Source organism: Thalassophryne amazonica, chromosome 2 (genome assembly GCF_902500255.1).
Source record: "Thalassophryne amazonica chromosome 2, fThaAma1.1, whole genome shotgun sequence".
In the NCBI taxonomy this organism is placed as follows: Eukaryota; Metazoa; Chordata; class Actinopteri; order Batrachoidiformes; family Batrachoididae; genus Thalassophryne; species Thalassophryne amazonica.
Window position 1 is genome coordinate 130,920,578 of NC_047104.1, and position 17,663 is coordinate 130,938,240.

Here is a 17,663-nt window from a genome sequence, read left to right on the forward strand (position 1 = left end):
AGACGAGGAGGCTGTGGCCTTGAGCTGCAGCTTCACAAAGGACGTTTGTCTCGACTCAGGAGGCAAAAGAGTTTTTTTTATTTTTTTTTTCATCTTTTGGAAAGTGAGCTACATGCACATCAACGGAGACGTTGGGCGGATCTTGCAGCCACCAAAGCAGCACAGCAGCATCAGTTTTCAAACAATGCAAATGCTATTTTCACGCCCTGCATCCAAATTGTGTATGTACGTGTGCTCAGTGGCATGGTGTGAAAATGAGGAGTGGTCACCTCACTGCTCGTTGTCGTTCATTAGATGTGTGCACTCTGCTTACATACAGGTGTCAGTGCATCAAATTACAATCAACTTGATTTGAACCCAAATATTTAAAACAAAAATAAACACAAATGGGACATGTGTTGTAATATTAAGCATATCCCTGTACTGGCTGCATGATTAAAATAAGAAATCCTTCATTTGATATGGATGCACCATATTTTCCTGACTATGAATCAGAGTCAAGTAGAAGTTTCATCTGTCAAAAAATGCACCATGAACAAGAAAAATAAGCTGCATCGTGACGTCAGTGGCTGGTCTCTCCAAAGTCGCTTTGTTTTGTGTTTTATATACATGTTTCTCATATATTATGTAAAAGCTAGTGAGAAATAAACACTTCTAAAACTGAAAATGCTGTTTTTGGAAACTAATAACACCTCTGAACGTATTTACAAGACATTTCGTGGACATTAGCATGGTGACATCATGGGCTGGTAGCTAGCTGTATTTCGTTTATGTGTAAATATACGAGGTCTGTTAGAAAAGTATCCGACCTTTTTATTTTTTCAAAAGCCTGATGGATTTGAATCACGTGTGCTTGCATGAGCAAACCTTGAACCTTCGTGCACATGCGTGATTTTTTTCACGCCTGTCGGTTGCGTCATTTGCTTGTAAGCAGCCTTTGTGTGAGGATGGGAATAGTCTCTCGTCGGATTTTCTTTGCAAGGAAAAAGACGGAACGACTGGAGCAGCGCGACTGTGTCAAATTTGTCCAGAAACTGGGTGACAGCCAGGTGGAAACCATTCTGATTATTCAGATGGCTTTCGGTGACTTTTCAGTCGTGTGACTATCCGAGAAATTGTGGACGAGCTGGGCATGTCACAACATGTCCTGTGAGTCTTCAACACGGAGGCGCTTTTGCTGCACCATCAGCTTCGTGCCGATGAATTTCACTGCAACTCTTTTCATGGTCAAATCTTCTGTCACAGTGGAATGTGCCGAAAAAGTGCTGATGTCCACCTCTTCCACAATTTCTCGGATAGTCACACAACGGTCCCACATCATCACAGCGTTCACTTTGGAAATGATCCGGTCATTTCAGCGTGTTGATGGCCACCCGGGGCACAGCGAGCTCTCCACCTTTGTGCAGCAATCTTTAAACCGGTTGTACCGCTCCTTAATCTGTGTGATGCCCATAGGATTGTCACCGAAAGCCGTCTGAATAATCTGAATGGTTTCCACCTGGCTGTCGCCAAATTTGATGCTGTTGCGCTGCTCCAGTCGTTCTGCCTTTCCTTGCAAAGAAAAAACGACGAGAGACTCCACCCATCCTCACACAATATTACAAGCAAATGACACAACCGACAGGCGTGAAAAAAATCACGCATGCGCACAAAGGTTCAAGGTTGGCTCATGCAAGCACACATGATTCAAATCCATCAGGTTTTTGAAAAAAATAAAAAGGTCGGATACTTTTCTAACAGACCTCATATCCTCTTTGTCATATATTACGTAAAAGCTAGTGAGAAATAAACACTTCTAAAACTGAAAATGCTGCTTTTGTAACCTGATAACACCTCAAGAGTCATTTACAAGACATTTTGCAGACATTAACATGCATGCTAACTTCCGCTAACGCAAAGCTAACTTCCAATGGAGTTAAATTTATTCATTAATACCTGCAAATTCACAGCGGGTGATCTACAAATATTCCTTGATTTGCACAACTTCCGCTCTTAAAAAGTAAATATTGATGGATTGATTGATAGAGGGGCTTTATTGAACATGTACAAACTGTACATAAGCCAATAGAATCTTAATAATTAATTAAACAACTGCAAATTATAAAGAACACAATGCTCATACATTCATTCATTCATCTTCTACCGCTTAGTCCATTTAAGGGTCGCGGGGGTACACCCAGGACAGAACGCCACTCTGTCGCAGGGCCACAAACAGACAAACAAACACAGACACACCCACACACACACCTACGGACAATTTAAAGATTCCAGTCTACCTAACCCGCATGTCTTTGGATGTGGGAGGAAACCAGAGCACCCGGAGGAAACCCACGAAAACACAGGGAGAACATGCAAACTCCACACAGAAAGGCCACTGGAATTGAACCCACGACCTTCCTGCTGTGAGGCAACAGTGCTAACCACTAAGCCACCGTGCTGCCCCAATGCTCATACAGCTGAAGGCATTTTAGCATTGTGTTATATTTAATATTAAATTGTTTACATTACTAAAGAACTTGAATACGTTTGTCTGTCTACATTCTAAACCAGTGACATATAATATTTAACTAACCATTTCAATATAAGTGCTAGAAGGGCACTTCCAAGAGGGTGTACTTCAGCCAAGCTGAAAAAAGGTCCAGTTGGTAAAGGTAAAAATAACAAATAAACAAACAACATACCTATAGTGTATATATCATCACCTTGGATGTTGGCTTTCCACAGTAACAAAAAAAAAAAAAACACACACACACACTTCTTTGACTCGGATTGTAAGTTTAAATGATTGGTGTGCTCTTCTAAGGAAAACACAGAGAGTACAAGACAGAAAAGTAATTGCCTTGTTGAAATGCACCAAATGTGTGTATTTGAAGCTGCAGAAACTTGTTTGTTGAACCCCCTTGTCTGCAAAAGGTCATCTGATCAAAGACTTTGAAACCTGCCTTATTTTTAGACTGACCTTTATGCATTTTTGAAATGACCGTGAATTTTGGAACAGATTCACAGACTACCTGAAACACCAGCAAACTTTAAAGGGAAAAACATCCAGTGTGTCACATTTGCATATTGGTGTGGGTGTCTTGTTTGTGTGCTAACCTAACATCTTAAACAGCAGAACGTCATGAAGTTCACGACATGACACAATCCCCTTAATTCAGTCCTTGTCTACCTGCCATAAAATGAAAGACCACCTCCTTCTCCTTGTTTTACACCACCACTCGTTCAGATGGGCAGACAGGAGGAGAGCCGCATGGATTGTCCTCCCTGTAGATCAATAACTGATGATTGAGGTGCAGATGAAAAGGAGGGCACACAGAGGGGGAGAAGAATTGGAGGAATGGAGTTTCGAAGATGAAGCTGTGACACTGTCCGAGGGCGGGGTACTGCTCCTTCCTGTCTGGTTATAACACTTTGCAGTGTGTGCATTAATGTCTGGTTGTGAATACTTTAGCTTTTTGTGAACCATTAATGTGTGTTGGTTTGTTTTTGTGTGTGTCATGCCATGTCACTGACTGATGGAGTGATTGAATTTTGAACACATATAAGGCTGCACAGCAGCCAAAGGGCTTGCTTTCATTGTCTACAATGACCCCATGCAGCTCCCAGCGACAGCAGTCTGCAAGGTGATTTAGATCTTTCCAATTACAGTAATATTCTGCAAATGTCTATTTTTACTGCTGTTTGTGTGTGAATAACTTTTATTTCTACGTGTTTCCACATTGTCTTTATTGTCGTCTGTATTGTTGGTTCAGATGGTGCTTTTGTTGTCATCTGTCACTGTCATTGTTTGTCAAATGGTTGATTGTATTTTCCCCCCTAAATTATGGAGGAAAATTGAGAAACAAATTGCTGTTGAGATTTTAAAATTGTATATACTAACTGTTTGATTCAGAGACTGAAACGAAAACTTCATCTTCACCAACAAAGCTATCACTTCCCACCTATCTCAGATTCCAGAGAACTGTTAAGGTGTGACTAAAGCTGCCTGAAGAAGAGACAGCTGCTGCTACTACTACAACCCCAATTCTAATGAAGTTGGGACGTTGTGTAAAATGTAAATAAAAACAGAATACAATGATTTGCAAATCCTCTTCAACCTATATTTATTTGAATACACCGCAAAGACAAGATATTTAATGTTCAAACTGATAAACTTTATTGTTTTTATGTAAATATTTGCTCATTTTGAAATGGATGCCTGCAACACGTTTCAAAAAAGCTGGGACAGTGGTATGTTTACCACAGTGTTACATCACCTTTCCTTCTTACAACACTCAATAAGTGTTTGGGAACTGAGGACACTAATTGTGAGTGTAATGATTAGGGATGGGTATTGATAAGATTTTATCAATATCGATACCGCTTATCGATCCGATTCAATATCAGTTCCTTCATCGATTCCCTTATCGATACCTCTTGTGAATTTTCTGTGTACTAAAAGTAGGCTTTACAGGTTTTCTATGTCAACGACATTTTATTGAGTCTTAAAGTAAAATATGAAATTGGTCACTGGATCTTTAAACTATGGACATAATAAACTCTACATGGTGGATCCTTGATTTCTTGACATAAATAGAAATAAACAAAATATGTAGTTTTTGTCAAAAGCATTTCCTTTCAGACATTATTGGCATGAATGTCTTTCCACACATCTGAGCTGACCTCTTGCACCTGGCTGCGCTGCGCATCAGGATGTAATTCATAAAGAATGCAGGACGTCTCATTTTGGGAGGGAAAAAAAAGTTTTAGTCGATTGTAGTTTATTGTCTGTATTACAGTGTTTGGAAAGAGGTGCCAATGGGATTCTGTCTTGGCAGAGAGCCGTGCAGTGTTTGGAGCTGTGCCAACAGAATGGAGGACATTTCTCGTTTCTTGACAGCAACAAGACAAGACTCCCAGTTAGTGACTTTAATCCACACACAAGTGACTCATGATTGACATATTTTAATAGCTTTGAGAGGGGTTAAGAAGCGGACTTGCCGCTTCTGAAGAGTAGCGAATCAAAGAACCAATGAAGCAGTGGATCGAAGGACTGCTTCATTGGTTCAAGCTTCAAAGTGGAGTCGCGCTGCAGAAGTGGTTGTTTACAGAGCCGCTGCAGGGTCTGTAATCAACATAGAGAAATGATCATTTTCCCGACAAACACCCAAAAAAACAACAGCCGCTCTGATGGACCGATAAGAGAATCATTAAGCAAAAAGGCTATTGATATCGGTGGATCGAATCAGTTCTTAACGATGCCCAAAAAGAACTGGTTCTCGATACCCAATCCTAGTCATGATTGGGTATAAAAGGAGCATCCCGAAAAGGCTCAGCCGTTCACAAGCAAAGATGGGGCGAGTATCACCATTTTGTAAGCAACTGCGTGAAAAAATAGTCCAACAGTTTAAGAACAATGTTTCTCAATGTTCAATTGCAAGGAATTTAGGGATTCTATCATCTACAGTCCATAATATAATCAGAAGATTCAGAGAATCTGGAGAACTTTCTACACAGTAAAACCACCACTGTAAATTTAACACTGGAAGTGTTAAATTAACACTGCCAGTGTACATATGAGCCTACTCTGGTCAGAGTGGGACCATATGTACACTGTCAGTGTTACTTTAACACTGATGATTTTACTGTGTACAGTGGTCCCTCGTTTATCGCGGGAGTTACGTCTTAAAAATAACCCACAATAGGCGAAATCCGCGAAGTAGTCAGCGTTAGTTTTTACAGTTATTATAGATGTTTTAAGGCTGTAAAACCCCTCACTACACACTTTATACACTTTTCTCAAACAGGCATTAACATTTTCTCTTTTCTCTCCTGTGTAAACACTCAAAGTTCAAACCTTAGTAGAAAAATAAGTCCAGTATTATAGAATGATCAAAACCTGTTTTCAGGCCCAAACATTTGTTTGAGAAATAAAAATAGAACGTTTTCCTATAAATAATTATGATGGCTTTTAGAACTAATGAATTTAATTTTAACAATCAACCTACGAGGTTGTACACATAAGAAATTATTAATAGTGACTCACCAGTATTTCACAGTTCCTCTGACCGCGCCTCTTCATCCTGGCGCCGCTCCGCTGTCGCGTCTTTTTCCACTGAGTGACACCTCGGTGCAGGTGTCTTTTTCCGAGTGAAGAACACAGTTATGGGTAGTTGTTGGCGCTCTTTTTCTTCTGGGCAAGAAGATTATAAACAGACACACGCAGAACACAATGCGCATGCTCTCCCTTCGCACACTGCCTCCGGTGTTACCGTTGCGGGGTACGGATGAGGGACCCACAAAGAGTCCAAGTCATTAAAAAGATACAAACCTCTCTCAGTGGCCACGGAGCTCTGTGGCTGCGGTTACTGAGACCATGCAGCACTGCGGATTTATCCGCAAGAAGTCTATCCTTGTGGGTTGCCGGTGTGCTCCGCATCAATACAGTGAGCGTAGTCTCTGGACCTGTTGCCAGAGTTGGCCGCAGCTCCATACACCAGACAGGGGGGCGGTGTGAGTGGCCCGCTGCGGCACTTACCAAACCCGCAGACTCAGTAAGCGCATCGGAAGCAGTGAGAGCAACCGCAGTGATGCCAAACGGTGCCGCGACCGGCCAGCCTGATAAGGACGCAGAACACAATGCGCTGTTAAAAAAAAAAAGAAGCATGCAAAATTGCACTAAAATAATCTGTGAAACTGCGAGGCCGCGAAAGGTGAACCGCATTATAGCGAGGGACCACTGTACACGTAAGCGGCAAGATCAAAAACCAACATTGAATACCCATGGTGCATTATGAAGCACAAAAAATGACAACGGAGACCCCAGACTGTTGAACAACTGAAGTCATACATCAACCAAAAATGGGAAAGAATTCCACCTACAAAGTTTCAACAGTTAGTGTCCTAATTTCCCAAACGCTTATTGAGTGTTGTTAGAAGGAAAGGTGATGTAACACAGTGGTAAACATACCACTGTCCCAGCTTTTTTGAAACATGTTGCAGGCATCCATTTCAAAATGAGCAAATATTTGCATATAAACAATAAAGTTTATCAGTTTGAATGTTAAATATCTTGTCTTTGTGGTGTATTCAATTGAATATAGGTTGAAGAGGATTTGCAAATCATTGTATTCTGTTTTTATTTACATTTTACACAACGTCCAAACTTCATTGGAATTGGGGTTGTACATATAATATTTACTAGGATTATTAAGAGGAAGAGCTTTGGCTTGGGCAGAGACATTTTATTCAGATCAATCGGTGGGAACCTTGTCTTATGTGGATTTTGTTCAGAAAATGGAAGTTGTGTTTGACCATCCAGATTATCAAGGCAGTGCATGTAACCGCCTGTTGAATCTTTGGCAAGATAACACGAGTGTAGCAGATTATTCTGTTGATATTTGGACCTATTCTGTAGATATCAAGTGGCTTTACGGGGCATAGTGAGCCTCCAGGTAGAGACGTCCTACCTTTGCCAGGCAGCATTTTGGCATGAAAAATGCATATTTGGGGGGTTTTAACTTCAGGGGGTATGTACAAGGGGTTAGACTAGCTCATTTGGTCAATGATATGCATTTTCTTCTTCACAATAAGAAAGAAAAGTATGACACCAACTTTTTAGCACACTTGCCAATGATGATGCAGCGCAAAATGTCTCTTCCCTTAACTACTGCTACTACTACTACTACTATTACTACTACTACTAAAGTGCTCAATAGCCTATGTCACTCCCTGTATGTCAAAATATATGTGTGCCACGTTTGGCTCAATTCTGCAGCAAAAAAGTGTCCCTCCCCTTAACAACAACAGCTGCTGCTGCTGCTATTACTGCTACTTCTACTACTACTGAGCACAGACGTACGGATGCAAAGCCTTCGCAATACCCAATTTGATGGCCTTGGACAAAACGTTATTTAATATACAAAATAAATTACTACTAATTACTCTCCAGCATTCCTCTGTGGAGAGAGGAGAACCTTCCAGAAGGACAACCATCTCTGCAGCAATCCACTATATGGTAGAGTGGCCAGACGGAAGCCACTCATTAGGAAAAGGCACATGGCAGCCCACCTGGAGTTTGTCAAAAGGCACCTGAAGGACTCTCAGACCATGAGAAACAAAATTTTCTGGTCTAATGAGACAAAGATTGAACTCTTTGCATGAATGGCAGGTGTCATGTTTGGAGGAAACCAGGCTCCATCCCTACACTGAAGCATGATGGTGGCAGCATCATGCTGTGAGGATGTTTTCCAGCAGCAGGAACTGGGAGACTAGTCAGGATTGAGGGAAAAATGAATGCAGCAATGTACAGAGACATCCTGGATGAAAACCTGCTCCAGAGCGCTCTTGACCTCAGACTGGGGCGATGGTTCATCTTTCAGCAGGACAATGACCCTAAGCACACAGCCAAGATATCAAAGGAGTGGCTTCAGGACAAGTCTGTGAATGTCCTTGAGTGGCCCAGAGAGAGCCCAGACCTGAATCTGATTGAACATCTCTGGAGAGATCTGAAAATGGCTGTGCACCAACGCTCCCCAACCAACCTGATGGATCGTGAGAGGTGTTGCAAAGAGGAATGGACAAAACTGCCCAAAAATAGATGGCTTGTGGCATCATTGTTGTGTGGGCCGCCAGAAGAGGAGGTACTGCTGGCCCACCACCAGAGGGCGCCCTGCCTGAAGTGCAGGCTTCAGGCACGAGAGGGCGCTGCCGCCTCACAGGAACAGCCGAGGTGACAGCTGTCACTCATCAACTATGACAGCTGTCACCGATCATCTGCACTTCACCCCAGATAAAAGCAGGATGACACCTCCACCACGTCGCCGAGATATCGTTCTTCTAAGGAGGTAATATTCTCAGCCATAAACTAAACTGTATCTTAGTCCGAACTCTTTTTGCAGCCGCTTTCCTGTGGAGCCTTGTCCGCTGATTGGTGGTTTGTGAGAGTGCCGACGTCTTCGCCTCTCACTCTTTCCAGATAAGTGCTGAAACAGGAGCTGCACGAGTGTGTGATTTGAGGTGGAGGTGGAATTCCCACCGTTGTTGTTACTGGGTGTACACACACCCACACTTGACTGTCTTTGCTCTTCGCCAGCAGTACCAGATCCGACACGCGGAGACGGTGGCCACCTGGGGGACTCGGGACCTGGTGGCTCCAGTATCCTTCGGGTTCGGTGGCGGAGGAAATCGTGTAGTTCCGGTTCTTCTTTAGACGGACGTCTCCTATCGTCGAGCCTGCCCACACGACACCTTTATCCATTGACTTTGTATCATTCTATAATCTGCTGTGTATGGTTGTGGCAGTCACAACAGTAAAGTGTTCAAATTCGACTCCTTCTATTGTCCGTTCATTTGCGCCTCCTGTTGTGGGTCCGTGTCACTACACTTTCACAACAATCATATTCAAGAAGACTTGAGGCTGCCAAAAGTATACCAACAGAGTATTGAACAAAGAGTGTGAATACTTATGTACATGTGATTTTCTTAGTTTTTTTAATTACATCCACCAAGGACATCATAAAATCATCTTTGTTTACTTATTTGTTTGTCTGTCTGTCTGCTAGCAGGATTACATCAAAACGACTGCATGGATTTTGACAAAATTTTCAACACAGATGCATCTTAGCCCATGGAAGGCTCCAATAAATTTTGGAGATAATCTGGATTCTGGATGAAGTTTTACTTTATATAGGCTTTGAAAGATTAAGTCAAAACTACTTTACAGATTCTCACCTAATTTTCACCACGGATGCATCTTAGCCTATGGAAGACTCCACTGAATTCTGGAGGTGATCTGGATCCAGATCCAGATTCTGGATCAAGATTTCACTTTATATAAACTTTGAAGGATTACTTCGAAACTACTTCATGGATTCTCACCAACATGCACCACAGATAGCTATTTGGGCATGGAAGACTACACTGAATTTTGGAGATGATCTGGATCCTGATTGGCAGACATCAGAAATGTCTGATTGTTTTTAATAAATTTGTAAAAAAAAAAAGAAAAAAACTTTTCATGTTGTTATTATGGGATGTTGTGAGTAGAATTTTGAGGTTAAAAAAAATTGTTCATTTTGGAATAAGGCTGTAACATAACAAAATGTGGGAAAAGTGTAGCGCTGTGAATACTTTCCAGATGCACTGTGATTAAGAGTGCAGTTTGTTATTTCTACTGTACCATCATGAGTTCCTCACCATAACTAGATAATACCAGAACTTTTGCTTCAGATCTTTCAGATTCCAAGTTCTTTTTTCCATTACAAAGATGTGCCATCATTAAACCAGCTCCTCACTTGCTTTGTGACCATCAGGCATTCCACCAGACCATGCTGAGTGCTGTGTGCACATATAGCTGCAACCCATGCTGCTTCTTCAGTCATCACTCAGTTGAGCTGCAGGGGTCATCCAGCCATGCAGACAGCGACTGCTCAACTGAGACCAGTTTGCCCCGGGTGATCCCTGCTTGGAGAGTCGTCTTTCAGATAACACTGCTGTCAGAGTCACTGGGCCGTACAAGCCTCATCTTCACAGACAGGGCAGCATTTCCATGCTGATGTCAGACTAGAAGAAAAAAATAAATAAAAATGTCTGAAACTGCATATAGAATTGATTCTTTTTTTTTTCCACTGCAAACCATTTCAGCAAAGAACAAGCACTGGGAAACATGAATTTGTGTCCAGACAGAGTGTTGATTGAAAAAAAAAAAAATCAATGTCACAGGATTGTTAAATGAGATTACTGATCCACCAAATGACAAAATGTAATAACCCCCACATTCAGACTAAGCATAAATACTTAAAGCACATGTCTCTCTCACATAATTCATAACAACTCAGATTTTGGCTGTTATAGAGGTGATACACCATTATTAATTTGCGTACTTCCATGACCCATCTCTAAGCATACGCCAATTGAAACATACATATAGCTACAAAGACTGTCGAAAAACAATATACTTATTTTCCTGAGTGCTACGACAGTCCACACAAACAAACATCCCAGTTAAATGGAATGTACACAAACTGCTGCTCATGTTCAAACAAAAATTTCAATTTCAATATTTCAAACATTTAGATCACTCGAAAGTTGAACATTTTAACATAAAATTAAAAGGGAACCTGCTCACTTTTGGAGCCAGCCTCAAGTGGCCAGTCAAGGTACTGCAACATTTTCTTCTTCCAGGTAGGTCTCATCTGAGACTATTGAAGGTACCCACTTGTCTGTGATCTGTGTGAGGACAAGCATGGCTGCATGACCCTGCAGCTCAGCTGTGTACATCCATTCATGTCTGAAGATGAGAGTGGACATATACATTTGCGCCATATACATTTTGCGCCATATACATTTTACACCACTTTCAGTCACGTATCAGCAGAAATACGCCGTACCAATGCCATTTGGTCAGTATCACTGCACTTTTTTCTCTTTTTTAAAAAAATACATTTATCTGCTTGTTGATTTTAGCCATTTCACACTTCTGTTATAAGACAGTGATTGTACCACAGTGGTAAAGTTTCTGTCTGGTAATCAGAGCTTTTGTAAATTGCAAGTTCAAATCCTGTGAGTGGCATTTATTTTTAATTAACCAGGGTTATTTAACCGCGGGGTTTTGTATTGTGTCCCTTTTTATTTATTATTTATATCAACCCAGTGATATTCACTAATTATACAGCTGGTTTTTATTTTATTTTTCTCCACATCAGCGGCGCGATGTGGTGCACCAAGTCCCAGCTGCTTGCACTGTGTTCCTGCTCGCATGACACGCAGCAGGATTGTGCACCCCTGTCCTGTCCGTTGGCTCAGTGTTTTCGTGGTTCGCTCATACGAGCTGTTCCACCATGATTCACCCAGATTTGTACTTATTTGTACTATGTGTGAAGGGGCCCTAAATATTGTCATCTGATTTTTAATAAATACAGTTTATTTATAAGTTTTTTGACAGAAGTAGAATTTTCTTCTACAAGAGGATGCAGTTGGTGACCAGCGATGTCTGAGTGGACAATATTTACACATTAAAGCCCTATGAATGTTGGGATGAACTCCAGCTTTCCTAAAAAATTTGGAACACTACCACAACAGATTAAGATTGTCAATAAAACCAGCTCCATGCTCTGTAGAAGCTGTTGTCAGCCACTGAGTAGGCGACTGAAACACTCCATGGCATGGTTGAAGAAAAAAAAGGGTCCAGAAATAAAAACATGCATGGCAGTGTTCCTCAGCATATTTAAAAGATTAATGAAAACCAGTTTCACCAGTTCAGACTGGAGGTGTACTATCACCAACATCATCACATGTGGATGCAAACGAAAAACCGTTGTAAGTACCTAAAAATACCGACCACTCTCACTCCAGAAAACTCTGAACATTCAGCAGCTGTGAGGAGACATTTAATGACAGAATCTCCCACAACCAAAGCTCCCTCTCTGCACAGATTACATCCAATTATTCACTTTTGAGGATCACAATGTGTTACAATGGCAACACTTTTTTGAACATGTTCAAAACTTTCACAAATGGTCCCTGCGTTCTACAGCACTACTTTTACCACAGATTACATACTTTTTCATGCCCTGTTTGGGGATTCAATTGGGTTTTTTAAGCCAAAATATACATTACATGTTAAAATAAATAAATAAAAGAAAAATTGGAGGCAGGGATGTTCCAACACTGGGTTTTTTATGTATAGACCTTTTCAGGAAATTATATAGCTTGAATGTTTGTAAATTTGGGTTATTTTCAGAATAGTTCCCTATATTTCTGATCTGTTGCACTTCTGAATAACAGAAAATCTTAAAACCAAGGCTCAGAGGCAGTCACATGAATGTCTAACACATTGCCACGCCCAACTTGTCATATTTTTCTTTTGGTCAGTGCTCCTTTACATCACTATGTGATAAGTTCGATTCCCCTGTCATGTCATTTAGTGATAGACGGGGAGACACATCTTTTGACAACAGCGTCATTTCTCTCTGACCGCACACACAACTACACCTGTGTCACTTCTGTGTCATCAGGGAGCACTGATGTATGTTGATGTTATGGTTAAAGTTAACGTTACGCATTTCACTACTTAACTCATCACATATTGATGTCAGGTCAAAATGAACCATTTGCATCCAAAATGCATAGAAAGGAAATATTTTTTTTAGGTCATGGCTACAGTGATGTAACTGAGCAACCCTGATATCACACACACACACACACACACACTTCAACAAAATTTCAGTCATCCAAAACAGTTTTCAATTATTGCACTGAAATGCAACAAAGCTGAAATAAAACAGCATCATAATCACTTTTGAATGCATCTCGTCTTTGGAACTGCGTCAGCCACAAGAAGCCACTAATTGTTAAATGCATGATATAGTGCACGTCTCATCCTCAGACTGATTGTGCTGTATCCCGCTCCTCTCTGCTTATCTCCCACGGGAGCTCATTATGGAGCAGGTTTGTTTGATCTGCTCTTCCACTGCCGTTTGAACCTGAAGTATCACACTCTCTGAGGACTGCAGTCTATAAACACTGCGAGTAAAGTCTGCTGCCATTACGCAGACAAACATGGTTACGAGGTGCAAGCTGGAATTATATAAACAAATCATAAAGGGGAAAAAAATGATATCTGCACCGTAGCAGAACTGCAGCATTTCTGCTTTTCTGAGATGGATTTCTTCTTTGCTGCTGCAATAAAACCATCAGCTGTGCTTCACTGCTTTAAGTACAATTAAGCACTGCCACGACTTCTCATTTAAATAGGGTGATTAGGCATAAACATCTTGAAGAACATTAAGTTTCAAGAGTAAATAAAATAAAGTCTTCTGCAGTGACGGACTGAAAATAGTTTCACCAAAAAAAAATCTTTGCTTTTCAAATCATGCATTTTTTAGGGGTGAACTTCTCAAATAGAGACAAAAAGCAAATAGCACACAAAACAAATTCAGTATGATAGTATACAAATAATGAATGTTTATGAGTTCAATGAGTTCAAATATTTCATCAGGTGAAAGATGGAACGTTCCAACAGATATCTGAAGCTTTTGTACAACTATCATTTCCACATACATTCAGCATTATTTCATCATAAAAGACAGAGGAAGCAATCAGAGCACAGCAGCAGTTCACTGCGCCTCCATCATTTCAAAGTGTCAGTAGCGACTCACTGATTATCGCCTTCGCATGATTTAAGAGCTTTTACTTTGTCATCTGATGGTTAGTAATCACATTATTCCCTTTGATCACTTTGGGTGTAGAGACTCAGTCGAGCTACTGGGGTCCCAAATGATGCATGCACAGTGGAGGCAGGAAGGACCAATTTTTAGGGGGGACCGTTCGGTCTGCGACACCAGGATGGACCCTTGTTTATCTTCAGGACTGCCTTAACTTCCTTATTTCTTCTCGCCGTAGATTCAACAGGGTGCTAGAAGCATTCCTCAGATATTGATGTGACAGCATCATGCAGTTGCCCCAGTATTACACCACCACCACTCTGAATTTGTGATGTGAGACAGGATGGATCCATGCTATCCAGTTCTGACTTTACCATCTGAATGTTGCATGAGAATCATCAGACCAGCAGTGTTTTACAGTTATTGCATTATCCAATGTGTGTGTGTGTGTGTGTGTGTGTGTGTGTGTGTGTGTGTGTGTGTGTGTGTGTGTGTGTGTGTGTGTGTGTGTGTGTGTGTGTGTGTGTGTGTGTGTTATCAAAAGTGAGATTTTTTTTTTACCCGAGGCCAAAATATGTGCCATGGAGTATTGCAAAGGCCTTGCATAAGTCCATCTGTCTGTCTGTGCTCAGCATAAGTCCAGTCCTATGACTACCAGGGTCTTCAAAATCACAGGGAACATTCTTTGGACACAGACCTTGGACAAGTTCAAAGATGGCTAACCTTGACCTATTTCAAGAGGTCAAAAGGTCACATTCTGGTTCCTATTTTTATGCTCATATGCTCAGAGTATTTTGGCATTTTGTTGTATTTTGTTGTTGTCATTACTTCTACAGCTGTCATGTTCCTGCCATGTTGGACTCCTGTCATTGTTTTGGACTCTTGTCAGCTTCCTCGGTTTGAACATTTCTAATCATATTCTTATCATGTTCCTTTTATCATAGGTTTTGTTTTCTGTTCATCATTCATTTTCTTGCGGTCTTCTCTTGGTGGCTTTCTGTTGGATTTTGTAGTTTCTGGCTTTGTTCATTTACATTCTGTGTTTTGTAATCTGATTATGTTCTGTTAGTTATTTATTGCTTTCTCTGTTTATCATTTATTTAGTTTTGTTATTCAGTGCATTACTCTGTAGTCTCTGGTTTTGTTTTTCTGTTCATTTATTTTCAGTGTAGTCATACTTTGTGTTGTCATCTCATTATCTGTTATTGCATTTACTTTTATACTTTAATCAGTATCAGTTCCGTTCTAGTTTTGTTCATTAATCTTTTTGTTATCCGCTTTTTAGACTTGTCACATTGTCTCCTAGTTTTTCTCTTTTTGTTTTGTTCATGAGCACGTCACATTTTTCACCATTGGTTTGTCTGTCACTTATTTATCTTGCTGTAGTCTGCTTTGCTTTTTGTCTCTTGCACCTGCCCTTGTGTTTCTCAGTCACGCCCCTTCCAGAACCTTCCTCACACCTGCTCCTCATTCACACCCAGATTAACCAGCCCATTATATAAGCCCTCACAGTTTGACTGTCCGATTGTTGGTTTCGTGTCACTTTCCAGCCTCCGTCCCAAGCCTTGTTGTGTCCTGTTTTCTTCCTGCCGGTATTTTGACTTTGCCTTGTGTTTTGACCTTGAGCTTGTCCACACCTGGACAAAGCCATCTGTCTGCTATCTTTGCCTCGCTGCTGGACCGCCTGTGTACTTTTTCTTCCTCTATCAGTCGTGTGACTTTGCAATTGTGTCCACCCAGTTTGAGCCACGCCTGACAACAGCAAGTGCTGGAAAACCTGAACCACTACATTATGATCCAGAAGCAGATCCAGAATGTTTTTAAATTATTTTTAATGTCTCCCATTGAGTTCCATGTTATTTGAACTTTAATAAAACAGCGCCCTCATCTGACCCACTTGGTGAAGGACAAATAAACAGGCACTGTATTTCTCCAGACAGGAAAAAAAAAAGGAAAAGGGGAACTACTCTAATCAGTCTAGTCACAATTCAGCGAGCTTCCAGCACCACTTGTTGTATCTGACACCTGAATGAATGTTTGTGGGGAGGTCAGGAGCATTCCTACATTTCATGCAGGGTCTGTTTGGTCTGATCTGTGCTGACGAGCTGAATGTGAGTGCAGCTCCTTCAGGTCTGGCAGTTCAGGAAGAGATGAACTTTCGTTTTGCTGGTGTTGCTTCATTAGAGGACAGTGAGACAACCTCAGAGCATTTGTCCACTTATGAAGGACACATTAACATCTCCTCTACTGAGACCTATTTGCTTGAAAGACTCAGAGCAAAGGGCTCGTGTCTTGGTTTCTCTTATGGTTGGCTCATTAAAACTCATTTTATGTGTAGTTTCTGGGATTTCTGCACTGTTGTTGCATGCATAATTGATCAAAAGGCGTCCGATCTAGACTAAAAAACTAAATTTAAATGTGTGTTGCAATTATTTATTTATTTTACATAATTCAGATCAGTGTTGTGCAAAGAGTCAGTGTGCAGAATGTAACTTTTAACTTTAAGATTTTGAAAAATAATTAAGCTGTGCTTTCAAGTGGAATTTAAATAATTAAATGTTGGAGGTGCTGTGAATTTTTTTTTTCCTTCCACTAGATGGTGGGACTAGCACCCTTTTCAGGATGTAAACAAAGCTTCCCTCCTTGGCCACTCTGCCTCAACCCTTATTCTGCGTTGGCCAGATACATTGCTAATTGGAGCATTTTAATAGGTGTAACAGCTCTTAAAAGTGAAACGTCAGCTGTATGTGGATTCAAGTCTAGCTGTGTTCTTGGTCAAACCTGTTTTTGACCTGTAAATGTGATTTCTGGGTGTATTTCTGTAAATTCACTGCCATCCACCATTTTGAAAAAAAATTCAAAAGTTATGTGTCAATAAAACAGTCAGATTCAAGTCCACACACTAATTTTCCATTTCTTATGGCTAGTATACCGGCATAGTATGTTACTATGCATTCTACCCTTTTTAAATTAATTTTATTATTAAAGAGAGTGGGTCGCAGCCTCAACCTTATCTAAACTCTCGGTCTTTTAATGAAGCTTAGGGCTAGTGGCTGGCGATCACCTTAATATTTCTTCTGTTTTTCTTGTTGCTTAATGCTGACAAATTATACTGTATTTGTTGTCTTTCTGATGCCTGATTCTGTTTCTCTCTGTTTGCGGTGCGGCTCCATCCAGAGATGGGAGTGGGTGTCTCCTTCTGCAGGCCTCCCGTCCTGTGCACCAGCATGGACTCCAGAAATTTCCGGTATATTCGTATTGTCGTTTGTGTCGGTAGCATGGACCAAGCAGGGGGTCACCCCTTTGAGTCTGGTCTGCTTGAGGTTTCTTCCTCAAATCATCAGAGGGAGTTTTTTCTGACCACTGTAGCCTGTGTGCTTGTTCTTGGGGTTGGTAAGGTTAGACCTTACTTGTGTGAAGTGCCTTGAGGCAACTTTGTTGTGATTTGGTGCTATATAAATGAACATAAATTGAATTAAATTTAAATGTGGTGAGTAATGAGCACCAAAGCTTCAATCA

At 40.9% G+C, this 17,663-nt stretch overlaps 1 protein-coding gene across 2 annotated transcripts in view; it reads left to right on the plus strand.

The window, feature by feature from the left end:
- The window catches only part of c1qtnf4 (C1q and TNF related 4), a 56,137-nt gene that overhangs the window by 24,015 nt on the left and 14,459 nt on the right, over positions 1-17,663 (plus strand). The window contains exons 1-2 of one of the 2 annotated variants that reach the window (XM_034193304.1): positions 13,168-13,195; positions 15,598-15,604. Coding sequence is in view for 1 of the 2 variants with exons in the window: in XM_034193298.1 (XP_034049189.1) it covers positions 13,168-13,187 (20 nt within the window). In the remaining variant the exon portion in view is untranslated. Of the gene's footprint in view, positions 1-13,167; positions 13,196-15,597; positions 15,605-17,663 lie in introns of those variants that run through there. The other variant, XM_034193298.1, reaches the window with a different exon arrangement.